The sequence below is a fragment of the Archocentrus centrarchus genome, chromosome 14 (genome assembly GCF_007364275.1).
Source record: "Archocentrus centrarchus isolate MPI-CPG fArcCen1 chromosome 14, fArcCen1, whole genome shotgun sequence".
Classification (NCBI taxonomy): domain Eukaryota; kingdom Metazoa; phylum Chordata; class Actinopteri; order Cichliformes; family Cichlidae; genus Archocentrus; species Archocentrus centrarchus.
The window spans coordinates 3,668,151-3,695,667 of NC_044359.1; the positions used below are offsets into that span (position 1 = coordinate 3,668,151).

The 27,517-nt window shown below is 43.7% G+C and overlaps 2 protein-coding genes across 2 annotated transcripts; both read left to right on the forward strand.

Moving 5' to 3' along the window:
* Positions 1-1,406: 1,406 nt before the first annotated feature.
* Positions 1,407-9,881, forward strand: LOC115792420 (uncharacterized). The gene is made up of 7 exons (XM_030746945.1): positions 1,407-1,682; positions 2,266-2,952; positions 4,680-4,888; positions 6,491-6,605; positions 7,500-7,686; positions 8,087-8,194; positions 8,870-9,881. The coding sequence occupies exons 2-7, from the start codon at positions 2,485-2,487 to the stop codon at positions 9,322-9,324; spliced, it is 1,542 nt and encodes a 513-aa protein (XP_030602805.1). The 5' UTR covers positions 1,407-1,682; positions 2,266-2,484; the 3' UTR covers positions 9,325-9,881.
* A 5,713-nt stretch (positions 9,882-15,594) lies between these two features.
* On the forward strand, positions 15,595-27,511 carry LOC115792580 (uncharacterized). The gene is made up of 5 exons (XM_030747173.1): positions 15,595-16,141; positions 18,686-18,894; positions 19,458-19,575; positions 21,197-21,365; positions 26,744-27,511. The coding sequence occupies exons 1-5, from the start codon at positions 15,662-15,664 to the stop codon at positions 26,791-26,793; spliced, it is 1,026 nt and encodes a 341-aa protein (XP_030603033.1). The 5' UTR covers positions 15,595-15,661; the 3' UTR covers positions 26,794-27,511.
* The last annotated feature ends 6 nt before the right edge of the window (positions 27,512-27,517 follow it).

Genomic DNA, 27,517 nt, shown 5'->3' on the forward strand with positions numbered 1-27,517 from the left:
TCACTCATTTTCCTCACGTTCCCGCGTGTAGCCTCTATGTAACAACTTCCTCTGCCTCTTTCCTGTCTCCATTTTGCAGGAGCCCCTCCCTCTCTGGTGTTTGTTTACTCACTGCGCAGTGTGTCCGTGGACCCTCCCCTCCCGCTCAGCGTAGACCATCATATGCTACCATTCATCTTAACCAATCACGTGCGGCTTCCACAAAAAAAAAAAAAGAAAAAAGAAACGAACGAAAAGAAAACGTAACGGCTCACTATGAGGAGCCGGCTAGTAACCCCCTAATTTTTATTTTATTTTATTTCATTTTTGTATATTTTATTTATTTCAATTTTTTTCTTTATTTTGTTAAGTATTTATGATATATTACTGGTTACTGTATGTTTTAGGAGTTGGGTCTCTTGTTCTTTTACCTGTTAGAAATTGACCTGTTTTTATGAGTATAGTCGTGGTTGTTATTTTTATGTCTGTGTTACCAATAAAAAAAAAAAAAAAAAAAAAAAATGAGGAGCCGGCTAGTGTTCATGGGAAATGTAGGAAGTACTGCCTGGGGATGAATGACCGAGAACGGAGCCTTATGTATCATGCATGTCATGCCTCTTGCATCACTGGCAAAACTGGCTAATAAGTTTTTATTAACACCCGCCAAAATGATTGTTAATTTAGAACCCTGTGCATAGTATAAATGTACTGACATAAATATAAATGCAAAATACAATCTATAAATACAATTTACTGGCATGTACTAAAAAGTCCATAGTTTAAGATATTGGATGATTCCTGGTTGGAGTGTGTGACCGAGCTGGTGAGCAGCATGAGGAGGAGGTGCCCGGCTGCTCTGGTTGTGTGTGGTTCTTCCTCATGCTGCTGAGGCTCCTGTTTGTTACATGAATAAATTGTCGATGTGTGTGTTCCTTCAGACTTCAATCATCCAACCCAATGAATGACAGCAAGCAGAGAGAGCAGCAGAATCAGCTGATTTTCACCTGCTCAGCTCTGCTGCTCACACAGATGCAGCTTCCTCCCAAATGTGGCTCCAATAAATAAACAGGCTTTAGAAGATCTATCACCAAGAAGCATCATTACAACAAAGAAATGATCAAGCAAACACTTTTTGTGCTAAGTTCACACACACACACACACACACACACACACACACACACACACACACACACACACACACACACACACACACACACACACACACACACACACACAACTTCATGTTTGTACTGAATCTTGCTCAGTTAAAAATGAAGAAAGTAAACCTTCCACTGCAGTGAAGCAGCCAGAAGCTCAGGGACTTAAACCACCAGCAGGGGGCAGAGAGGAGGTCCCGCTGCAGGCTGCTTTCAGCTGATAGGTCTGTGGGAGGTCTCAGGTCCAAGGCTGAGCCTCCCACAGACCCCTCCTGTCCACGGCAGCAGCAGCAGCTCCTCACAGTTAGGACTCTTCAGCGTTTCTCGGATCTTCGTGTGAGACTGACTTCCGCTCTGACAGGAAGCTGCAGGAAGTTTAAACGGACTCCGCGGCGCTGCTCCACGAGAGAGTCTGTGTGTGGGAAACAAGCGTCACATGATCCCCACTTCCACCCGTCATCACTGAGGTCTGCTGTGGTACCAGCACGCCACCTACTGGAGGACGGAGCTAACAGCGACAGAAAGCAGCGGAGCTGCTTCATGAAGGTACCACGTGTTTGTCATCCTGCTGCATATATGCTGAGGTTATGTTTACTAGGTTTATGAAGGGCAGTAACGAGTCAGACATAAAGTTTAATTACATTTCCCATCTGACATAAACAAGATTATAAACTTAAGGTGATGAATATGAGAGTCAAACACAACCAGAAAGTGTTTTAAATTCCAGATGTTATGTATTTAACAGTGTGTTATTAGGCTGGTTATATTGTATCCATTTACAACATGTTCAGTTTATTTCTCTAATAACACAAACTGACATAAAATAACTCAGATGGAACAAAGAGACACAAAACCAGCACAAAGGGATTTAAAATGACCACAATAGTGTTGGAATAACTGAGCAATGAAACCAGTGCCACACAAATAAACACACAGAAGAAAAAAAGATGTACCTGCCAATAAAACTGAGTTTTCAGTGTTCCCTCACACATTATAAGGCCCACATTAAGTTTATTACAATGTTTCTATGAAAATGATCAGATCTAAATGGACTGAATGTTTCCATGTAGCAAATTTCTTCTTCTTTTTATATCACCTTACTGTTTTCTTTGCTCTGTTGTTTCTGTAGGACCTCCCACATCACACACACACACACACACACACACACACACACACACACACACACACACACACACACACACACACACACACACACACACACACACACACAGATGTCTTCTTCACTGCAGACCTGCTGATGAAGAAGTCAGAAGTCCTCGTTCTTGCGTCCTGACGCTCGCTGGCGAGGGTTGAACACCCGCCTGCCGATGATGGATCAGACCTGATCATGCAGACACAACAAAACAGGAGGCAAAATTTGGAGCATTTTATATACTCTCACCACTTGAGGCTGAGTGATCTGAAACAGGAAGTTCAAAGGTATGGGTTGCAGAACCAGTCCATCTTCAGAGAAGACATCCCTCCGTACCCCCGACCCGAGTTCCACGTGTCCCGCCTGAAACACGACACAGAGCGGTTGGGGTTATGTGGTATCAGGGTTGATAAAGGCTTCAAGGATCCATACTCAAGGTTCCTGGTGTGGTGGAGTCTGGCTGTGGGACCCGAGGAGATCCAATCGGCGGAGACGAGGCTCCTGGAGAAGATCTACCAAAACCAGACGGAGGAGCAGGCCACGGGGCAGGAGAGCTTCCTGTGGAGGTTTGCCACGTCTCCGGCCTTCAGTGAGAAGTCCAGGCTGGGCTCGTACCGCTTCACCTTCCCCCTGGAGGAGGTGCTGAAGGCCTACAGCGAGCAGGTACTAAATCCTCCTATTAGCACAGCGGTCTGAATTCAGGTCCATAAAAAAGAAAATATTACAAATTTGTTACTCACAGAGATTCACAGGACCACAAAGACTCAAAGACAAGAAACAGGGGTAAGTCAGAAAGAGAGCAAGTCCACAAAGACTGTAATTACAAGGAGACACCAAACCAGAGCAAAGAAGCAGCAAAGTACCTCAAAGAGACTCAACACAAAGAATTACTATGAAGTTTCTCAACAGAACTCCAAAAAGACACAGAAACTTCAACCAAATAACAAAATGAGTTCAAATCACTACAAAGATCTTCAACACAGGACAAAGAGACAAAAACATGTCCGACACATTCAAAAAGAGACACTACAGACACACAACCACAAAGAAGCAGCACCAAGCAAACCTGAAACACTTCAATTAAAAAAGTAAGACATTTAATATATTAAAGAATCAGAAAAAATCCACACATGGCCATGTGGGGACTCAGAGTGTTCCTGTCTAATCATAACATCTTTATACAGCCTGTTATCTAAGCATAAACAATCTCTGGGCGTTACCGGTTGACCTTCATCATTCAGTCGTGTTCAGGCTGGTTTTTCATGGATTCCTCAGCTGTGGAGTCATGAGCACATCTTCTTCCTGATGTTTGTCACAGAGAAATCTTGTCCAGATTAATAACAGAACATGGTGACGTTGGTGATGTTTTAATTGTACGTTCTTGTGGCCGAGCCTCAAGATAAGATGCACTGAGACAGAGAAGTTAGTCTAGAACTTTCTGATCTGTTGCTCTCTGTCTAATGTATTATTTAATTGTTTTATTATTTGGTTGATCCACTGTTAATTATTTAATTTACTGGAGTTTACCTTTAAACATTTGTCCTTTATTCACTGAGTAAAAAAGAATCCCTAACACAACCACAAAGACACTAAAGAGAGTTCAGGGAACTACAAAAATACCCAGAATGCAGCTGTGGTCAGTAGTTTACTTACGTTTATCATGGGCATGAATGTGAGGGTCATTCTGAAGTTGTAATGATTTCTCTGAGCTGTTGTTTTCCAGCATCCGTCTTTATTGACTTTGAAAAACAAGCTTGAATTTATTCTGATTTTCTCTGATCCACACAGACTCAAATATCTACACACACACACTTCAGTTCTGAAGGTTCTTCAGTGTAATTTAACGTGACGAGGCCACAGCCTGTTAACGTCTCATTGGGGATCCAGGACTCCAGGCTGCCGTGAACACCAGCATCACTGTCCGCAGTGAAGTGAGCTGGAGGTTTCTTCTCAATAAAAGGGAGTTTTTCTTTCCCACTGGATCATAGGGGGTCATTTTGACTGTTGGATTTTCTCTGTATTATTGTAGGGTCTTTACCTACAATACAAAGCACCTTGAGGCGACTGTTTGTTGTGATTTGGCGCTTTATAAATAAAACTGAATTGAATTGAATCCTACTGAAATTGAGCCTGTATGCATAAATTTGACCGAGTGGATCAGAGAAAATCCAAAATAATTTCTTGTTTTTAAAGTCCTTAAAGATGTAAAATCATTCCAGCCTGGAAGAAGAACATTTCAGAGAACTCCTTCATGTCCACAGTGATGGAAACTTCTGACCACAGCTGAAGTACAAAGAGGACCTCACAGAGAGTCGGTGACACAAAGTTAGTGACCTGCAGGTGTGTAACAGGTGTGAGTCTTCCACTGAAACCCCTTTTGTTGTGTCCAGTTTTGCTCCGGCGCTCCGCCCGTCATGAGGGTGTTCAAGACCTCCCTTTTCAGAAAGGAGGTGCAGTACTCTGTGCTGGTCCACAGCCCGGCCAATCAGCTGTTCTTCTCCAGGTTTCCTCTGCTCCCCGATGATGACCCCAACGCTGTCTGCACTTACAGAGGCGGACGCTTCATCTGGAGGTCGGAGGCCATGTGTAAGGCACACAGGTAGGAAACAGACAAACATGTTAATGGACTCCACTCAACGCTATATTACACAGTCTGATGACAGAAGAGGCAAAATGACAAAACTGGTGTTAGTGTCCAATAACGTCCTGACTACAGCTCACGTCTCTCATTCAGGACTCCAGTAACAGCTGCTACAGTAACACCAAAAAGTATCCACACCATTCTCATTACTTACTTTTTTGTGTATTTGTCACACCTTCATGTCTCAGGTCATCAAACACATTTTAATATTAGACAAAGAAAACCTGACTAAATACAAAAATCTGGTTTTAAATGATGATTTCGTTTACTGAGGGAAAAGCTATCCAAACCTACCTGCCCTATGTGAAAAAGTCACTGCCCCCAAACCTGATACCTGGCTGGTCCACTCTTGGCAGCAGCTGGTAGTCAGTTTCTCATCACTGTGGAGGACGTTTGGCCCACTCTTCTTTGTTTGCATTCAGCCAGACTGGAGGGTTTTCCAGCATCAACAACCTGTTTAAGGTCAAAGCACTTCAGTTGGATTTAAGTCCAGACTTTGACTAGTCTGCTCCAAAACCTTCATTTAGTTTTGTTTTTGAGTCATTCAGAGGTGGACTTGCTGCTATGTTTGAGTTTCAGGGTACAAACTGACGGCTGGACGTTCTCCTTCAGGATTTTCTGGCAGAGAGCAGATTTCATGGTTCCATCAATCACAGCAAGTCGTCCTGAAGCAGCACAGCAGCCTCAGACTGTCACACTACATCACCATGTCTGACTGCTGGTCTGATGTTCTTTTATGAAATGCTGTGTTAGTTTATGCATTCATCAGTCCACAAAATATTTTCCCAGAAGTCTCAGGGATCATCCAGATGTTTGTTGGCAGATGTGAGACGAGTCTTTGTGTTGTTGTTGGTCAGCAGTGGTTTTCTCCTTGGAGCTCTCCCGTGGAGGCCATTTTTGCCCAGTCTCTGTCTGATTGTTGAATCATGAACTCTGACCTTAGCTGAGCCAAGTGAGGCCTGCAGTTCTTTAGATGCTGTTCTGAGTTCTTCTCTGACCTCCAGGATGAGTTGATGTTCTCTTGGAGTAATTTTGGCAGCCGACTGCTCCGGGGAAGGTTCCCCGCTGTTCCAGGGTTTCTCCATGTGTGGATAACGGCTCTCACTGTGGTTCTCTGCAGTCCCAAAGCCTCAGAAATGACTGTGTAACCCTTTCAGACTGATCGATGTCACTGACTTTGTTTCTCAGCTGGTTCTTTAGGTTGTGGATGATGTACTGCTGCCTGAGCTCTTTAGCCTGCTTCACTTTGTCAGACAGCTTCTATTTAAGGGATTTCTTGGTCCTGCAGGTCTGCAGTGTGGTGGTGAAACTGAGCCCAGCTTTCCAATAAATAGGTGCTTAATCACCGTTAATGATTTACGACACTGTAAATACAAGTTCAACACTTGTTTTTACAACTGTAGATGCTTCACCTGTGAAACGTGTCATAGAATAACGAGGGAACAGCTGACCATGAAATTGGGGGGTCGTGTAAAAAAGTAATTCTTAATATCCTTAAATTTAAACTCCGCTGGTGTACAGAGGCAGTAAGCTGTGTGTGCTGCTCTCCTTTCCCCTCAGTTACGAGTTGACCCGCAGACCTGATGGAAACCAGGTGGATGCTCATCGACTGCTTCGAGATGTTTATTATGTTTGGGATAACGTCGCCATCGCCCTGCATGTGGACAGAGGACAGGTACCTTCACTGCTCCTCCTCATCACTCTTTAGACACACCTGAAGCATTTTATGTTAGAAAAAGAACATCGTTTCTCTATTTGTAGCTGAAGGTTTTTCATATTTCATATTATGAGAAGATTACTTGTGCATTATTACCAGCTTGGTTATCAAGCTTCATACACAGTCTGTATTTTAGCATCACTCACACACAGATACCTGCTGATCAGTAACATCCAAATAAAATCCTGAATTTCACCCAAACTGGAGCTCCGCCTTCTCAGATGGTCTGTTAGTCCACAGCAGCCATATTATTGTTCAGATAATTGAATTAAAAATGCTCCAAAAGGCTCCAACAGCACAAACAAGGTCCAGAGGTCCAGTTCAGGTGAAGCCTAGCAGACAGCTAGCAGCTAAAACCGCCTGTGTCACATCCACCAGTCAGTCAGAGAGGCTACGCCCTTAATAATGCAAACTTTATTTAAACAGTTATAGAAACATCCTCCCTGTACAGCTGTTATAAAATGATCCACAGAGACCAAAGCAGTTTCTGCATCAGGCTGTAAACATCTTTATCTAACATGAGAGTCTATGGGGACTGACTCACTGTGGTGCCTCTGCTGGACACCAGAGGAACTGCAGCTTCTGGAGCTTCTGAGCTGGCTTCATGTTTGACTGCAGGAAACAACCAAACTGAGTTCAGCCTACAGGTCTGAACCACAATCAGACGGAGAAGATCCTCCAGCTGAAGATTATTTGTTGTGATTATTTAGTTTCCACCTGTGCTGCTCCTGAATTACTGACTGCATGTCAGACTTAAAGTCTCTAACTGTCCATCAGTATTACAGCCTCCATAAAATTCTGTGCTCCGTCAGAGTTAATGGTAACGTTTGCAGGTTTCTCTTCTTTCTTCAGGTGCTGAAGTTCAATGCTGATCGACTGAGACAGAACCTCAAGTTCTGCTGGCCCGACGAAGTACCCGCCACACACGATGATGATGTTTTTGATGATTTTGAAGATGGTACAAACTTGGTTAAATGCCTGTGGCCGGGCCGGCGCTTCGTACTGGAGGAGGAGCGTTCGCTCCTGCAGCGTTACACAGGTATCTGCAAACACCTCCACCTGCTTCTCCACCAACCCGCTCATTAGGCTGTGACACAGTCAAACCTGTCCCAGATTTAATGTCCCAGAATCCTTCCACTGACTTTAAACTAAAAACACTCAAACTGAAACCCTTTGAATCCTCAGTGATGAAAGCACAAGCAGCAGATCCAGCCTGAGTCTCAGGAGGATTTGATTCAGTGATTCGTGTAATTTTGTGAAAGTCTGCAGGCCGCTCTGCCTTTATTCTCTGATATCTGTTCTTGAGGGTGACTCCTACTCTGAGATGGAGGCTGTGGTATCAGTGTGACCGCAGACACACAGCAGACACATTAACAGGAAGTATCCTTTAAATCTTTAACAGCAGGCCTGGACGTGATTTTTCCATCTCTGTGTTTCAGTGTCAGACATCAGACTGGTTCTCATTGGGAGACCTGGAGTGGGGAAGAGCTCCAGTGGAAACACCATCCTGGGAAGGCCCGCCTTCAGTCAAAGGAAGTCATTCTCAGGTAACACCCTGACCCTGACCCAGTGTGCAGACTGATTTCTGTGTGATGGTCTCGGGATCGGAGGTGTTGCTGGGTCTACAGAGTGCTACAGAGAGCTGCACTGATTATCAGAGCCCACCAATCACTAACATCACCAAACAGCTAGTTAGCTAAACCTGTTTGTCCTGCTATATTCAACTGGAAGGTTTGACATCTGGACTGTACTACACACAGAAAACTACACAATATATTCACACTGTTATTGCACAACACAACAAGGACTCGTTCATCCACCTTCATGCTTCTCTCCTGTTGTCGTTAGCTCCATCGGCGACTCTGCCAGCACCGAAGTTCATCAGCTTTGAGGTGTTTGCTGTGTTCTTGGCAGAGGCGTCACACCGTTAGAAAGCTGGTGTTCCAGCAGTGACTGTCTTCAGCATAGATGGACACCGTAACAGGAAGTCTGTACTCATCAGCAGCTGTAACACTGGGACTGATCAGCATCAGTCTGTAACTAAACCCAACACATGCAAACACAATAGTTTAGTAGAAACATCATTGAACATTCAAAGTGATAAAAATGTACAAACTCTTTGAATCTTTTCTAGTCATCGTCACCCTGTGCTGGTGCGTCCTCGGCCTCACTGGTCCAACTGGAAGTGTTCTCAGAGTAAACTGGGTGTTTTCGTTCTTCAGGGGTGTCATTGTGCTGTTGGCAGAGCGAGCAGGTGTTCGGACACCGGGTGACCATAGCTGACACTCCCGGCCTCTCGGAAACATCCAACACCGCGGTGAAGGAGGACATCTGCAGATGTGTCAACATGCTGAGGCCCCACGCCATCTTGCTGGTCGCCAGGGTGGGGTCTTTCACTGTGGAGGACCTAGGTACTGTGAGGCAGATGGAGGAGATCTTTGGAATGGATGTGTGGAGGTACACCAGGATCCTCTACACCTATGTTAACCAGGCAGCTCCGGACATCCAGAGACAGGAGCAGGAGACGGGACCTGAGCTGCTTTGGAAAGTGGGCTACAGATACCACGTTCTCAACAACAACCCCGACTACTGGGAGGGTCAGCAGGTCTATGATGTGGTGCAGGCCGTGGCGAGGATGGTTATGGCCAGAGGGGAAGTCCTCAGGAGCACAGTCTGAGTGCATCAGTATGTACTTATATGTATAAGCAGCATGTTTAATGCTGCTGTGTGTCATTCAGTGTTGTTTACATCATAAACACTCAGGTGATGGAGCGCATCATACAATAATTGCACTGGATCATAACACTCAGCACAGCAACACCTGCTGGACTCAGTGAGGACTTCAGGTTCATGCTTCCATGATGCATCATGGGAAGTCCCCCAACAGCCTGAGCTCGTAGAGCGCCTTCAGGAACGAGTCCTGGAACGGTCTCCCTCATCCTGAAGTCAGAGGGGTCATGAAACCCTGTCGCAGTTTGTTTACAGCTGACTGTCAATGTTTACATTTGGATGAATTATTTTCTGCGATAATCTGAAATCCCATCGTCTGTCTGAGGAACAGCTGTGATACTAACCTCCTACAGGTGAATGTCACAGAGCCGTCCCACATGCAGCTTTACTAAGACATGTTAGGAAATTAGATTACACTCAAAAAGGAAAGTTTTAAGCCTAATCTTAAAAATAGAGAGGGTGTCTGTCTCCTGAATCCAAGCTGGGAGCTGGTTCCACAGAAGAGGGGCCTGAAAGCTGAAGGCTCTGCCTCCCATTCTACTCTTAAGTATCCTAGGAACCACAAGTAAGCCAGCAGTCTGAGAGCGAAGTGCTCTGTTGGGGTGATATGGGACTATGAGGTCTTTGAGATAAGATGGGGCCTGATTAATCAAGACCTTGTAGGTGAGGAGAGGTCCCTGTCAGTACTCTAGCTGCAGCATTTTGATCAGCTGAAGGCTTTTCAGAAAGAACCTGGAAATGGTACATCTGACAGCATCCATGAGGAACTACCAGCAAAACCATCGCCATGTTTCCAGCAGCTGCAGTGGAGCCACTTCTGCCTTTTTGTGCCTTTTAAGAACGTCTCCATGTTTCAAACCCTCAGACCAAACTTACCTGAGTGCTCCACCTGCCAATCAGTGGTGTATTTCTCCCTGAAGCCCCTCCCACAGACACTGGCCTCAGTGGTTCCACCTCTGGGCCCAGTTTTCATCAGCGTCCTGCCTCTCTCTGAAACTGCTTTAGATCACGCACCAACATCATGCTGCTGGAAACATTTAAGCCAATCAGCTGCCAGCTCCTGTGTGAAGCTGAAGCTACACCTGATGCAGACTACTTAGCTGAAGCATTAGCACAGCTGGGATCATTTACTGTGTGAGTGTTTACTTTAATCTGCAGGTATAGAATATAATATTTTCAGGCGCCACATTCAAGATTTTTCATAAGATTTTTTATAAGACAGTCACAAATTTTCAGATTTTTGTAATCAGTTTGGAGTTATTCTTTATTTATTTCGTGCTTACAGAACCTCTCCTGTAGAGACATTTTTAATGTAATTATTAGAATTTTATTACAAAATAACCACAAATGACTGAATAAATGAATTAAATACATAAATGATTAATAAAAATAAAAACATCCCTTTAAACAAAGTGCATGTCTCAGTTTTTGCTGAACACCTGAAAACATGTGAGCTTACTGATTAAGGTCCTTCCTGCTGTCACACCTGTGCTCCACGATCAGGTACTTCCTCCCATCATAACAAATCTCAGTCACATGTTTAACAGTCAGATTATCAGGTAGCTGCTGCAGTTTTATCACTGAGTCAGAGTATAAATACACGTGAGGTGTAGTTTTAGAGCGAGAGGAAACCTTCACCCTGTCCTGACAGCAAGTGTTCCTGCTTACCTGAGTATCAGTGTGATGTCAGCACAGCTCACCTGGACGTGATGAAGCTATCACTGTGGAGCAGCTGCTGCAGTCATGACTGGTTGATAATGTGAGCTGATGAAGTGATGCTGAGGAATCACATGTCAGGTCACATTTACGGGGCCGAACAAAGAGACCTTTGAAGCACTCAAAACACATGAGTGCAGGTTACTGTGATTACACTCTGGGATAAGTAATGAAACTTGGTATTACATTTAGAGTTTTAATAAGCTCTGAATTATTGGTACTGCTGTCAGTGCTGGAGAAATAGATCATAGATTTATTACTGCTGACCAGCTCTGCCACTGATAAAGACAATAATCTGTGTATTCTCTGTCCTGAAGAGGGCCCACAGCTCCTGGATGATGGAGGACAGATTTAAGGTGCCTTTCAGCAGAGCTGCAGGTGTACAGACAGAAACAGGAGCAGTGAAACCTTTAGTGAGTCCATCACATCAAATGGAGAAACACTCTGTTTGACTGCTGTAGCTCAGATAAGCTATCAGCTTGGAGCATTCACACTATTATCTAAATGATGGTCATGTGAAACAGGAGCACGAGCTGATGATTAACAGGATCTGGGTGTGTGCTCTGAGATGGTGGAAACATCATTGAAGTGCAGAGCAGAAACATTCATTTTTATCTAAAAGGGACGATGCACATTAATTAATGTGAGATTCAGCCACACAGGCTAGTTTTGATCTGCACGCTGATTTAAAATGAACCAAACATACAAACTCATGTGAACAAGAGAGAAACATTCAGTGTGTAAAATAAATAAACACAACCATGTGAAACAAACATGTGACCCACATCCTTCAAGTCAAGATGGCGGCGCGCACAGACGCAGCGGCTCACGGCTCTTCCTTTCGGTGCTCTTTTTTGTACTTTTTGTATTTCATATTTGTTAGTTTTGGTGCATTTGTCTCTGCAAACAACTGCTACACACGCCAGGATCTTGTGGACATTGGCTACCAGCACAAGATATCAGTATCGAGTGATTTTCACTACACTCATAACATCCCAGACAACATAGCGAGACCGCCGGGGGCTCCGTGGATTGTTATCGGGTCTGGAAGGCGCCGCCGACGGCGGAGGGAGAGGAAGCAGAAGTGGGGCTGCAGGTCCGGCTTTATGCTGAAGCTGAAATGCCAACCACACAGGCCTCCTCTGCCGAGCCTGTATCTCTCCAACGCCAGGTCCATGGTAAATAAAACGGATAACCTAGAGTTAGAGCTGGCTGTAAATCACTATGTTCGTGACTGCTGTGTAATGATTATCACTGAGACCTGGCTAAACCCCCACATTCCCGATGCTAGCGTGCAGCTAGCAGGCCGCACTCTGCTACGCGGAGATCGGACCAAGGACTCCGGTAAGAGCAGGGGAGGGGGTCTCTGTATTTACGTGCATGAGGACTGGTGTAACAACGGAATAATCATAGACAAACATTGTTCCCCAGACCTCGAGTACATGTCTGTAAGATGTCGGCCTTTTTTTCTACCCAGAGAGCTAACAGTAGTGATCGTCACAGCTGTGTATATAGCTCCCGATGCTAACGTTAGCATGGCGCTCTCTCTCCTGCTGAACGCCATTAACGAACAGCAGCGGCTCCACCCCGACGGTGTTCTTATTATCGCGGGAGTCTTTAACAAGGCCAACTTAAAGACTGTACTCCCGAAATTCCACCAACATGTCAAATGTTCCACAAGAGGGGAGAACACTCTTGACCATGTTTACTCCAACATTAAGCACGCTTACAGAGCCAAACCCCTCCCCCACCTCGGCCAGTCCGACCATCTTTCCCTGCTGCTCACCCCAGCATACACCCCCCTCAGACGGAGAGCCAGGCCTACTGTAAAAACCATTACAACCTGGCCTGAAAACGCACTCTCCGACCTACAGGACTGCTTTGCATACACAGACTGGGACTTATTCGAACACGAGGACCTAGAAACATTCACAGGGACGGTACTGGACTACATTAAGTTCTGTATCGGAAATGTGACTGTCAGCAAAAACATCCGGGTTTTCCCTAACCAGAAACCCTGGATGAACAGCCAGGTCCGTTCACTCCTCAAAACCCGTGATGCTGCCTTCAGGTCAGGCGACAGAGCTCTGTACAGCGCTGCTCGAGCTGACCTGAAAAGAGGAATTAAAAAAGCCAAAACGGACTACAGGAGGAGAATAGAGTCCCATCTGTCCAGCAATAACACACGGGAGGTGTGGCAGGGCATTCAGAACATCACAAACTTCAGAGGCTGTGATGTGACTGCAGGAGACCTGAGTGTGTCACTAGCAGAGGAACTTAACTGTTTCTTTGCTCGCTTTGAGATGCCTCAGGACCACCCATCTGCTCCAGTCCTGCCCCCCCCACCAGGCTGCACCCCACTCACTGTCCAGGAGCATGAGGTACGGCGCGTGCTCCTGGCAGTGAACCCCAGGAAGGCTGCCGGACCAGACGGAGTACCTGGCAAGGTGATCAGAGCGTGTGCCCACCAGCTCACCCTGATTCTCACCAGGATTTTCAACCTCTCCCTGGCCCAAGCAGTCATCCCCCCCTGCCTAAAAACAGCCACAATCATCCCTGTCCCCAAAAGGTCATCTGTCACCAGCCTAAATGATTACCGCCCTGTGGCCCTCACACCGGTAATCATGAAGTGCTTTGAGAGGCTGGTTCTCCAGCACATCAAAGACCACCTGCCCCCCACTTTCGACACCCATCAGTTTGCATATCGAGCAAACAGATCCACAGAGGACGCCATCGCTGTAGCTCTCCACTCTGTGTTGAGCCACTTGGAGCAGCAGCAGAGCTACACTCGCATGCTTTTTGTGGATTACAGCTCAGCGTTCAACACAATCATCCCGGACATTCTTACCACCAAACTGCACACCCTGGGCCTCCCCCCTCTCACATGTTCCTGGATCAAGGACTTCTTAACCAACCGGCCCCAGACTGTGAGACTTGGCCCCCATCTCTCCTCCACCCGCACACTGAGCACTGGCTCCCCACAGGGCTGTGTGCTGAGCCCCCTCCTGTACTGCCTCTACACCCATGACTGCAGTCCGGCCCACAATAACAACCTCATCGTCAAATTTGCTGACGACACCACAGTGGTTGGACTCATCTCAAAGGGAGATGAGGCAGCTTACAGAGAGGAGGTCCTGAGGTTGACAGCCTGGTGTTCAGAGAACAACTTGGTACTGAACACCATGAAAACCAAAGAGATCATCATCGACTTCAGGAAGCACAGGACTGACCCAGCTCCCCTCTACATCAACGGCGAGCATGTGGAGAGGGTCCACACCTTCAGGTTTCTTGGTGTCCTCATCTCTGCTGATCTCTCTTGGTCAGATAACATCACAGCTGTTATCAAGAAGGCTCAGCAGCGACTTCACTTCCTGAGGGTCCTCAGGAAGAACAACTTGGACTCAAACCTGCTGCTGACCTTCTACCGCTCATCCATTGAGAGCCTGCTGACGTACTGTATCACAGTATGGTACGGCAGCTGCACTGAGGCAGACAGGGTCAGGCTTCAGAGGGTAGTCAAGACAGCACAAAGAATCGTTGGCTGCCCTCTCCCCTCCCTGATGGACATCTACACCTCCCGCTGCATCAGCAGAGCCAGGAACATCATCAAGGACAGCTCACACCCTGGCTTTGACCTGTTTGACCTGCTGCCCTCTGGCAGGCGCTACAGGTGCATCAAAGCCAGAACAAACAGACTCAAGAACAGTTTCTTCGCCAGAGCAATCACCACCCTGAACTCACACACTCACCCACTGTAACTGTGCAATATTATATTATTCATACTGAACAATATCTGACATTCCTATATTGTGTAATATCCAGTATTCATTCACCAAGTGCAATCTTCATTATTATATGTATACACATATTTACTTTTCTTACAATGTACAGATGCACCAATGTATGTATATATTTTTATACATTCTATTTTTTGTATATTTTACACATTGTTTATTTCTGTATATCTCTTGATTATATTGATCATACGAGATTATAATATTTTTATAATATTTTTATTTTAGAGAGTTTGTTTTTCTGTTACATGGCACTGAACAGGAGTGGCCCTCCAATCTCATTGTACATCCTGTATAATGACAATAAAGGCATTCTATTCTATTCTATTCTATTCTTCCTGGGATCACTCATTCATACGCACACATCCACAAAGACGTCATTAAATTCATAGAAGGGACCATAAAAATCAGGACATTAAAACAAAGACAACAAGAAACCAGTTTTCCATTCAGTGATTAGTCAGCTTTAACTGTACTGGCTCATTTCCTGCTCTCTTCACAGTCTTTAACAGATATTACTCAACAAAAGAGATCATTACAGTATCAGAACTGTGTGTGTGTGTGTGTGTGTGTGTGTGTGTGTGTGTTCAAAGATTAAGTTTCGTTATGAATAACTCCACCATTCGTCACTGGGTGGAGTCTGAATAAAGGTACGGGCTGTCAGACAAAGCAGACATCACTTTTTTCCACATCTGCTGAGACTGAACTCAACCCCTGACAACAAGGACATTTCTTTTTTATTCATTTTTGAACTAAATCATCTTCTGTGTGATCATGCAGACACCAATAGAATATAAAGTCAAGACTATAAAAAGTAAGCATTTGAGGCTGAATGACTTGAAACTGGAAGCCACAGATAGTTATTTGTACAAGAAGTACCTCTACAAAGAAGACATCCCTAAATACCCTCAACCCGAGTTTCATGTGTCTCACCTGAAACATGACACACACCTGTCGGGTTTAACTGGGATCAAGACAGACGGAGGCTTCAAATATCTTAAGAATACCCTCAGGGATCCCTGCAGTCTGCCCCTGGTGTGGTGGAGTCTGGCTGTGGGACCTAAGGACATCCAGTCAGCTGAGGCGAGGCTCCTGGAGAAGATCTACCCAAAGCGAACAAAGGAGCAGGCTGAGAAGCAGAAGAGCTTTCTGTATAAGTTTGCAACATCTCCAGCCTTAAGTAGTGCTTCAAGATACGGCTCGTACCGCTTCACCTTCCCCCTGGAGGACGTCCTGAGTGCCTACAGCCAACAGGTACTGACTCCCTACATCGAATGTTTACATCTGAGGTGATGAATTCTGTTTTTAGCAGTATTAATGCTCATGATCACAAAAGCTCAGTACTGTAACCTGCTGAGAGATCACTGTGGCAAAACCTCACACAGGGCTCTCTGCCACCCTGCACGCCATACACCACACAACCACGAGAGAGCGCTGTTTCATCTCACCTGCTGATATGAGCCTCTGCTGACAGTGCAGGATGACTTTTTCACAACAGCTGTGAGGTAACCAGGGTTAGTGTAACTAACGAAAATGAACGAAATAATGAAGACTGAAACGGAAAAAAACATTGTCGTTAACTGAAATAAATAAAAACTACATTTAAAGAGAAAAAACGATAACTAACTAAAACTGTATTGTGAGTTTAAAAAACGAACTAAAACTAACTGAAATTACAATAAGGCCTTCGCACGTTTCCTGCTCGGGCCCTAATTATAGATGAAACAATCTCTGGGTGCTATGAGTTGACCTTCATCACTCAGTCTTGTTCAAGCTAGTTTTCATGACTCAGATTCTTCTCATCAGCAGTGGCTCCTGATGTTTAAGTATGCGTCATTGTGGCCGAGCCTCAAGATAAGATGCACTGAGACAGAGAAGTTAGTCAGCACTTCACTCAGGGCTCTCTGCCACCCTGCACGCTATACACCACACAACCACCAGAGGGGGCTGTTTCATCTCACCTGCTGATATTATGCCTCTGCTGGCAGTGCAGGATGAATTTTTCACAACAGCTGTGAGGTAACACTCTAACACTGACAGTAACATAACTATAACAGATATTAACACAGAGCAAAGTTCCCTCAGATAAGCAAACACACTGTCTCGGATGAAGCTGGGAGGCTGTGTCTACCCAAAGACCCCAGATATGTGATCATCTGTCTACACAGGAACCCATGTATCCATCACAAAGTCTCTGAGAGAGGCAAAAATTCACAGGAGCAGCTTCTATCAGCATTCATCACTATTGCGTTATAAATAATCTGACAAAAATCAAATATAAACATTGTTTTTCAAAGGTTTACATTAATGTTGAACTGAAATTACAAAAAAAAGAAAGATGTGATATATCATCATACTGAATCTTTTGGCATGTTATGTGTTATCAAGTGAAGTGTTGTGCCCTCAGATGCTGGTGTGTGCATTTGATCTGCCTATGCTGGTGCAGCAGTTCTGAATCGGTTGTTAATGAGACGAGGACACTTGCTCTGGTCACAGCTTTTATTTCAATCCCCCTTTAAAATGGAAAACAAGGGGCATTGGTTTGGTGTACACAGCCGGGCTACACTCTCATCTCATCTCCCCCCGAGCGGGAAACACAGCAGCTGTGACACATGTAGCAGGGGTGTGTCACACCATTTAATGTCCCCAAGCAACAGGTGGCGATAAGGAACCACAATAAGGAACCATAGTAAAATGCCATGATAACATTAATGGCTTGATACATAGCAATATATTTACTAAAAAAAAAAAAAAAGTATATATATATATATATATATATATATATATATATATATATATATATATATATATATATATATATATATATATATATATATATATAAACACAAACTGGCTTTCACTGTGGAGTTTTGAGAATGTTGATCTAAATTAACTTGCTACACTGGTTAAAGCAGGCAGGAGACACAGTGTGTGCTTTGGATAAAGCCTGTGAAAATTACACTATGAAATAAGTCATCACTAAAGATTTGTAATTAATCGAGCTACACAGATTAAGCCACACAATTAAGGTACATCATGCTCAACAGTCCCTCAAGCACAGTGGGACTGGATTCTTGAATCATTGTGCAGTAGTAGGATCAGGGGCAGGTGCTGATACTGTCACATCCCGGGCCGCTCGCCCAGAGTTTTGAGTTTCTTTGTTGTGTAATTCTGTTTTGTTGTATTTTTTGGGTTGTGTTTCTTACTGTTTAGGTTCTCAGTTTGTTATTGTTTTGTATTGTTTTTGGGCTTGGGTTATTGCTTTGGCCCTGGACTTCCTGTGTCTCTGTGTTCCTGTGTTGCTTCCCCCCTCTTTTGTCTTCCCTTTTCATGTTTAGTCTCCCTTTGGGCGGTTCCTTGTTTGGTATTTAGGTTCCCTCTGTGTATCCCAGTCCTTGTGTTCTGTTAAGTCTGAGTGTACATCATGGTGAGTCACTTCCTGTATTATTTAGTCCTGTGTTCCCTGTGCGTTGTGTTTAGTTTTGCTTCCCCTTTGTTATTAGTTTCATTTGTTTCACCTGTTGTTCCCTGTTGTTTCCACTCTCCCTGATTTCCTTGTGCGTATTTAAGCCTTCAGTTTTTCTCTGTTTGTTGTTGCGGTGTCATCAGTGTTTCCCTCCTGAGCTGTGTGTTTCCCCAGTTTGAACAAAATGACAACTAAAAGAATTTGCTAACCAGCAGTGTGTGTGTGTGTGTGTCTGTGTGTGTCTGTGTGTTATCAGTACACCACATAGTGAATTGTAGTTGTGTAACAGGTGTGAGTCTTCCACTGAAACTTTCTCACGTTTTCATCTCTAGTTTTGCTCCGGGGCTCCACCCGTAATGAGGGTGTTCAAGACCTCCCTGTTCAGACAGGAAGTGGAATATGCTGTGCTGGTCCACAGCCCGGCCAATCAGGAGCACTTCTCAGAGTATCCTTTCCTTCCTGATGACGATCTGAATGCCGTCTGCACTTACAGAGACGGATGCTTCATCTGGAGGTCGGAGGCCATGTGTGAGACACACAGGTAAGAAACACAAACATAAAAATGTTAATGGACTCCACTGAATGTACAAAAAGCAATAAAAGCAGAATAAAGTTCCAGCTGACCCTATCAGGATCAGCTCATTTTCATGTATATCTGTAGTTTATTTAATAAAGCCACACAAAATTTACCTTCGTACTATAAACATTTTCATAGGTTCCAGACCCTCAGAGGACACACATTTGAATGTTTTGTTTTCATTCTTTCGGCATTTTTGTCATAAATTCATAAGAACAGCATGAAACTTTCAGGGCTGAAAAACATGTTTGAGACCCACTCCAAGAGTCACAATCCAAAGACTGAATCTGATTCTGCTTTAGTCCTCGAACCAACTGTGAGCATCAGTGTGATGATCTACCACAGACTGCAGCAGTGTGTGTGACACAGAGGAGCAGAAGGAGGAAACTTCACTAAGTGCATTCTGGGTAAACTTTCAGTGCTGGTATCAGCTGGCAGTGTGAGCTCTGTGAAGCTGATTCAGTTTAAAGTCATCTGTCAGCTGATTGATTAAAATGCAGTTTGTGTCTCTCTGACCTTCCTCTCAGCCATGAGTTGATCGAAAGACCTGAAGAAAACCTGATGACCACTGAGGCTGTGTCCTGGAGGCCTCCATTCTATGTCTGGGATCACGTCGTCATTGCCTTGCACATGGAGAATGAACAGGTACTCTGCTCCTCTTCCTCAATCTTTAGAAACACCTGAAGAATTGTAGAAGAAGAACACAGTTTGTCTGGTAACTGCAGCTGTTGGCTGCTCCTAAAATTCATCTAGGTAGCCTCCTCAGTAAAAGAAGTTCTCAGATCTTCTACTTAAGGACTAAACAAATTCCACCTAGCACAAATATGTTTACCTTTAATATTTTCAACAGATGCAGCTAAATAAATGCAGAACTACCTCATAATTTATCATTTTTTTAAATTAATTAATTAATTTTTAAAATTGAACCTTTCCTGTCCAGCAGATCAAGCAAGCAAAATAATGGTTGACATGCTGTGTTGAGCCAGGCACATTTGCTTTGCCAGGAGGATCTTTAAAAAGGCTCCTCTTGTTTGTTTTGTTGTTGTTTTTAACTTTATTAATTTTATTATTGATATTGATAGCACCAGTACTGTGTGCTTGTTATGAAACATACTCAGTAATGAGGGTGAGAAGTCACAACAACACCCCCGAGAAGCCCGAGTCAGACAAAGAAAAACCCAGAAAACCCAGGCCATCTGCCGGCCCCCAGGAGCGCTGAAGAACCGAGGCCACACATCCTGATAACATCCGCATGCCAACACCAGCAGATGGAAGAGGTAGACCCAGCCAGAGCCCCCATGGCCAAAGAGCAAGAGCCCCAGAAAAGAGGATAATACGGCCTCAAGTGCCCAAGAATAGCCTGGCACTCAGGTGTATGTGTTAGTATAAGTGAGTGTATGAGATGTAAAGGATGAGTGTGACTGTGTGAAAACTAGAGTGTGATTAAAACTGAGGGGACAGATGTGATATGATCACCTGACAGCTGGTGAACAGTACTCATCCACTCTGCCCCCAAAACCCTCAATGTCTAAGGTGCTAATAAAATTAAGGGGCAGACAGCAGTGAAGAGATGAGTTGCCCACTCCTTTTTGAAATAATTCAGTGGCGGTGCCAGGGGAGGGGGCCAGGGGGTGCTATAGCTCCCCCTGGAAAAGTCATAGCACCCCCAAGAAAATAGCTTGTGTCTGTGTGTTGAGAACTAAAATAACAAATGATCCTTCATAGCACCTCAGTAAAATGCTTAGCCCCCCCTTAGCACCTGCAGAAAAATATTTATGGAGCCACCACTGAAATAGTTAATGAAATCTTGTTTCATTAATGAAATAGATAAATTAAGTATTATGAATCTACTTTCTGGATCTATTGTGGTGTTAAAGTTAATCTTCCTGTTATTCAATATATCTACACCTCTTTGTTTGGAGTTGTAACAGGCTGAGAACATGTGAGGGAACTGTGGAGAGGAGAGTGTGCAGATGTACCCTTTACATTAATCTGCATTTAATTATTAGTGCATATAAATAAAATAGAATTGAATGGAATGTTTTGGACATGTGTGTCTCCTGTAAAAATACAATATATGCCTTTGTTTATATGAAGAAGCCTCTTGGATGAGAGGTAAAATGTCTTCAAAAACTTAAAGAAGTCCAGTTGCGTTCTTCTGAAGCTTCAGAGACTATCATGACCTGAATAACTGAGAACCTACTCAGACCTGTTTATTCTCACCTTTTCATTTTCATGTGTCTCCTTTTGTCTTTTTTCTTCTCAGGTGCTGAAGTTTGATGCTAATCAACTGAGAAAAAACCTCACGTTCTGCGATAAAGACAAAGTGAATCTCCCACTTAAACTTCACTTTAATGAATTCCAGGATGCTAAACGCCATGTTAAAAATTTGTGGCCTGAATCTGCCCCACTGGAGAAGGAGCAGAGTTTCACAGGTAATAAAATCAGCTATTATTAAAACCCCCCTTTCTGCTTGGCGGGTGGAGTCAGCTTCAGGTCGACATAAGGCCAACTGCAGTTTTTGATAATTTTTCAGCTCCAGTGATTACTGCTTACTTAAAACACAACTTACATAAGAAAATTAACCATCTAACTCTAACTAGGAAATCAGAATATGTCATTTCTGTTTTTATGGAATTGTTCTCCCAAGTTTTGGCAATCACATCAGAAAATGTTCACCCCTTTCCCTCAAAATGTTCCTTTCTCCTTTCCATCTGTGATGATTTGGGCTTCAGAGGGTATTCTCATGAACAGAAGGATCCAAGCATGGAGAATGGACTGAATTCTCATCAAGTTTAGCAACTCCAGTCTGACAGAGCAGGGATTAAAGTCTGATAAACGGAGACAGTTTATTTCATTCAGTCTTCAGGGCAGGGGTATTCAAATAAAATTTAAAGAGGTCCAAATACATTACATTATAGTTTAGTTTTAGTTAGTTTTCAGAGCGGTTTTGCTCGTTTTTATTAGTTTTTATTTTTGGGTTCATGCTTAGTTTTAGTTTTTCATACTTTGTCAGGTGAAAGAGTGACTATCGTGTAATAAAACTCAACAAAAGATACAGTTTTTAAAAATTGGCTTCAACAACCAGCTGTTCACAAGACAGCAGCATTACGTGCTAAATGTGTGTAATATTAAGGACACACATGAACATCAACAGGGAGAAACAAAGAAAAATATGAACTCCAAAACTCAATTAAAGCCGCAAGCGGCGATGATCAGGCTCTTGCACCTAGCGCGCGTCCACCCGTGGCACACTCGAACCGTGCCGCCCTGGGGGTTTTTTGATCGTGATGGTGTACAGAAAGTCTGTAACCAATTTCATTAATTTACGGGAAACTATATCCTTTGCTCTCCATATATACCTAATGCAATATATGGAGGGTGGTCATGGCTCCAGTGTGCAAAATAGAGCATGGGTCTCACTGACTTTTTTGATCAGGATGACGTCAGGAATGTTGAAACAAATTTTCATGCAGTTCAGAGAAACTAAATTCAGAGAAACTAATTCTGTGGACCACCATACAAATGTTAATTTGCTTCTGTAGGGGGCACTATTGCACCTATAGCCTTAAATCCATAGTTATGGGTTCAGCCTGAGTTTGTACATGAGTGATTACATTTTTAGGCTGATTGGGTAAAGCATGTGCAAACGAGTGCACAAACAATTTTGTGGCAAGCGAAAAAACGAAGGCCAAATTCAATGGCCTGGTGTGACAAGGCCGTTGAATATTCTACAAAACCATGAATAACTTTTGATGGGCTACTTGTCTACATGATTTGGAGCCATTTTGGTCTCACTGGGTCAAGGAGAAAATAGCAGGCCTGAAAATAGCAAAAATTCACAGCTTCAATTGAAAATGGCTGACTTCCTGTAGGGTTTCAGGTATGAGTCCAATAGACTTTTTTGTTAGGATGTCACATGAGTCTAGGGCTGCAACAATTCATCGATTAACTCGATTAAATCGATTCTAAAAATTTATCGACACAAATTTACTGTGTCGATGCTTCGTTTAAACTCTGCAGCGCTCAGCTGTCTCGGTGTAAGCGGCGCTCCTCACTAGCATTAGCAGCATTACTGCTGACGTTTTTTTGTGGGTTTATTGGGGGCTGGCAAACCAACATAGAACTGCATTACCGCCACCTACTGGACTGGAGTGTGAATCACTCACATATACACAAGCACACATTCTAAAAAGCTCTCCGTCGCTGCGATGGATTTCCTTTAACACAGAGTGGATCATCTAGAGTTGCCACCTGTCTCGTAAAATACAGAACCCCGTATGTTACGGGACTCCGTGGAATACGGCTCCGTAACATGCCGTGTTCCGTACTTGACGGGACGGGTGGCAACTGTCGCTGACATGCATTTCCACGCCTCCACTGCTCTCTTTGTGTCTGTGTGTGTTGTGCTCGCTGAGAATTTCAGCTGCTATTTTTGTCTTTACTTCAGCTGTAGCTACCAGAACTGGTTTGCTAGCGAGCGCGGGCCATTAGCACTAGCGATGGTTCGGTACCGGAAGGCCCGCCCCCCAGGACCGAGAGGCTCCTTCAAAATATTTTTTATACTTTAATCCCTTATTAGTGACTAAATATAGACCTGCAGTAGAAACGTATTTTCGAGAATGCTTGTGAATACAAAGCATTACACCATTACTCACACATGCGCCATGGCTCCCGCAGCCACTAGTTTTTCAAAACACTCATAGCAGGCAGCGGTTTTAACTGCGCAAGCGCAAAGAGGCGAAGCTGTGACGGTGAGCTCAAGTAGTGAAAAAGGAAACGTTTTTCCAGCGTCCAAAAAGGCAGCTTTTTCTTTTAGTAACAATCATTAAATCTGTGAAACAGCTGGAGGTCCTTCATCAAGCACCTGATCAGCAAGTGTTAAGGTGAAGAAAAGAGAACTTTGTAGCTGCTCCATTCACCGCTGTTTGTTCACATGGCGAGAAACTGCATTACGGAAGTTAAAATATGCAGATAAACTGTTAATAAAAAAAAGGATTTCTTATCCGATTACTCGATTAATCGCTGGAATAATCGATAGAATACTCGATTACTAAAATAATCGTTTTATGCAGCCCTACATGAGTCTGCACAATTTCAGATATGTAGATAAAATGTAACTCTGGGGCTATGCAAAAAACATGATATTTCCAAGTCCCACTAGGTGGCGCTCTAAGATTTAGGGACTTTATGCATATTATTGTGTTCAGGGCAGGAGGCTTATCAAACCACTAAAGTTTGATGCAGATTGGGCAATGTGGCTTTGAGTTACTGCCAATTTTGTCTTCATGGCAAAACACCGAATACTGCCATCCTGCCAGGGTCACGCCCTTTGGCGAAAACTCACAGTTTTTGAAATTTAGATTTCCCCTGGTGTGTAGATAAGACAAAACAAATATGAAGTTGATAACATCCAAAACCTCTGAGTTATTAGAGAAAGTATAAGGGCAGGAAATCGCTAAAATCACCTATATAATTCAAAATGGTGGACTTTCTGTTGGGTTTAGGGTATTGGACCCAGGGGTCTTTTTGTTTGTCTGGACATGTTACATATGTGTACCAAATTTCATTCATGTACGTGAAACACAGCAGTGGGAATTGAACTAAAGGTGGCGCTGTAGAGCTATTTTGAAAGGGCATTACCTGAAACCATTAAAATACTTCAATTTTCACCAGACCTGACGTGTGTGCAAAATTTCATGAGTTTTTGAGCATGTTTAGGTCCTCAAAAAAGCAATTCATTTGCCGGAATGTCCAAAGCAACCTGCGCTTGGGCCCTAATAAACTCTACAATAAAGTTCAACGTCAGTGCAGCAGATTAACAACACCTACATGTGGTGTTTGACAAAAACAAACTCTGAAGGAGTCAAAGGTCAAATCCAGCTGCATCCTGATGTTGATGCTGCTTCTGTTTTGGAGCTAGCTTGGTTAGATGCGCTAATTAGCCTTCAGGGTCTTTGCGGCCTCTGTACACAACCTACAGAAGTGGCTGAACTCATGTCACATTTCTGCTTGTGTAGCTGGATTGTGTGTGTTAATCACCTTGTGGTCGTGTGCAGGTGTTTTATATACGGTGCCAGCTGGGACTTTTTTTGGTCCTTGCTCTTTGTGCTCAGTTTTTTGGCTGCAAACATATTTGTTCCTGTTTTTCCACTTTCTTCATTCCTTCATGTCCATCCCGATAGTTTCAGCAGCTCCCTCCAGGAATTTGCTGACATTTGTAAGTCCTTGTATTGATGATTTGATTATTATTCCTGATTGTTATTCTCTCACTGATAAAGTAGCTGGAAACACACAAAGACTAAACAGGTTAATCACAATGTTGCAGCTGCGTGGACCCAATGAGTAGTCACGTTTCTCCAGAGGTGCACGTCAGGTTACCTGGTAGGATCAGAGCAGTTTCCTTGTGTGTTCTTCTCAGCTGGACTTTGATGTTGGTGGTTTTTTCCTGACTGAGAAGTGTTCCTCACATTTTTCATCACCCACAAAACCACACTCATTTCTATCTGTATTATCGTACTCAAAGAAACTCCATATGGGACTCTGCTGCTTTCTCGGCAGACCGCTGCCATTACTTTTCGGATCAGCACGTTGAGCGCACACAGCTGCCCGATGGCGCTCCCAGCTTGTAGAATGGAAAAAATGATTTCATATCAATCAATTCAATTCAATTCAATTCAATTTTATTTATATAGCGCCAAATCACAACAAACTGTCGCCTCAAGGCGCTTTGTATTGTGGGTAAAGACCCTACAATAATACAGAGAAAACCCAACAGTCAAAACGACCCCCTATGAGCAGCACTTGGTGACAGTGGGAAGGAAAAACTCCCTTTTAAACCAAGGTAACTCGTTGCCTTAAATTTTTTAAGTAATGAAACAGTTTATTTAACTCAGCCTGTTAAGTAAGCACGACTCCATTTCCAATTGAACTAAATTGCATGTTCTAATTGACCAAACTTATCTTTTATAGTTCATGAAAAAAAAAATGCCTTTTTGATCAATCAGTCTTTTCATGGTTGTGTGGGCTGGAGCCTGTCCCAGCTGGCAAGGCAGTAAGATGCAGGGTACACCCCGTACAGGTCACCAGCCTGTTGCAGGGCTGACACAGACAACCATTCACACCTGTGGGCAATTTAGAGAGAGCAATTAACCTAACCCCAGTAACTGCATGTGGGAGGAAACCCATACAGACACAGGGAGGGCTAAGGTGGAATTGAACCCAGACTATCAGATAGCTATTCCAGCTGTGAGGCAGCAGTGCTAACCACCACACCACCGTGCTGCCTAGTAACACAAATAATTTTTACAGTGTTGAACTGTGTCTGTTTAAATTTGGTAAATAAACATGATAAAACTCAGCCCTGTCGAATGCTGGTACATTAACATTTACAAATTTGTCCATGGAACAATAAAAAAACTATACGAGAGAGCGTTGTGAACAAAAACACCAAATGTCAACTATTCGAAACAGCAAGAGGCCTGGGCCAAGCCGGAATTGAACCCAGACCTTCCAGATGGCATTCATCATGCCACCATGCAGCTGCGCATTAATCCAGTCTGTTAAAACTGGAATAAACTAGATTTTTAGCAGGTGCAAAACTTGATGATATTAAGTTGTTTGAACTCAAACACATGATTACAATAAGATAGACCATCAAAAAGTACATTCTACTCAGCATTAACAAGTAATGTTCACATTCTAGGTAATTTTAAGTAATATGAACTCAATATTTTTAAGTGGAATCAAAATCTGGGTTTACAGTGTAGATAGATGACTCTAAAATATTCCCCTCTTTCTTGCTCTCTTTCAGCAAACGAACCAGAGGAAGAGCCGATGGAGTCTGAAGACTCCCAGAAGTGAAGCTGTACCCTCAGTCTTCAGTCCCTGGGTTTATCCATGTTCATTATGTTTGAAAAACCTAACATACTCTCATGATCCTGGGTTTCGGACCCAGAGTTTTGTGTTGTGGGGACTCTCAAGTTCTGTTACTGTTAGATTTCTTCAGTTTGTTATGGTTTAGTTTCTAGGTTCTTCCTTCATCTGTGTAATTCCTTTCTGTTCTTATTCTGTATCCATGTTTAGTTATCATCTGTCCCTGTATTCAGTTTGTGTGTCTTAGTCTGGTTGTCTATGTCGTTGTATTCCTCAGTGTACCTGCTTCCCTGTGTTGTGTCAAGTCTGATTGTGTCACATTTGGTCACCTCCTGTTTACTTTGGCAGTCTCTTGTTCCATGTGCTTCATTTTCAGTTTTTTTTCCTGTGTCATTACACTCGTTCTGTTCACCTGTTCCTCCCAGCCATCTCCCCTCTCATGACCTCAATTACCTTGTGTGTATTTAAGCCCTCAGTTTTCTTCAGCTCATTGTTTTGTGTCCAAGGTTTAGTATTGTCTCCAGTACTGTCTTAGTTGGGATTTCCTAGTGATGGGCAGATGAAGCCTCACGAAGCTTGAAGCTTTTCATCCTATTGGTTCAAAAAAAGGTTCATGTGCAACCCCCCCCTTTCCGGCTGGTCAAAACCTTTATGTCATTTCAGCTGTGACGGCCTCTTGGCTGTCAGCATGGGAATAATCACTGCCAGGAAC

Excerpts from the sequence above, each read along its gene's own strand:
- LOC115792420 (XM_030746945.1), top strand. The coding sequence starts at position 2,485 with ATGCAGACACAACAAAACAGGAGGCAAAATTTGGAGCATTTTATATAC. Across the intron at positions 4,889-6,490 it reads GCCATGTGTAAGGCACACAG|TTACGAGTTGACCCGCAGAC; the intron begins GTAGGAAACAGA and ends CTTTCCCCTCAG. Across the intron at positions 8,195-8,869 it reads TCAAAGGAAGTCATTCTCAG|GGGTGTCATTGTGCTGTTGG; the intron begins GTAACACCCTGA and ends TTCGTTCTTCAG.
- LOC115792580 (XM_030747173.1), top strand. The coding sequence starts at position 15,662 with ATGCAGACACCAATAGAATATAAAGTCAAGACTATAAAAAGTAAGCAT. Across the intron at positions 19,576-21,196 it reads TGCACATGGAGAATGAACAG|GTGCTGAAGTTTGATGCTAA; the intron begins GTACTCTGCTCC and ends TTTTCTTCTCAG. Across the intron at positions 21,366-26,743 it reads GAAGGAGCAGAGTTTCACAG|CAAACGAACCAGAGGAAGAG; the intron begins GTAATAAAATCA and ends GCTCTCTTTCAG.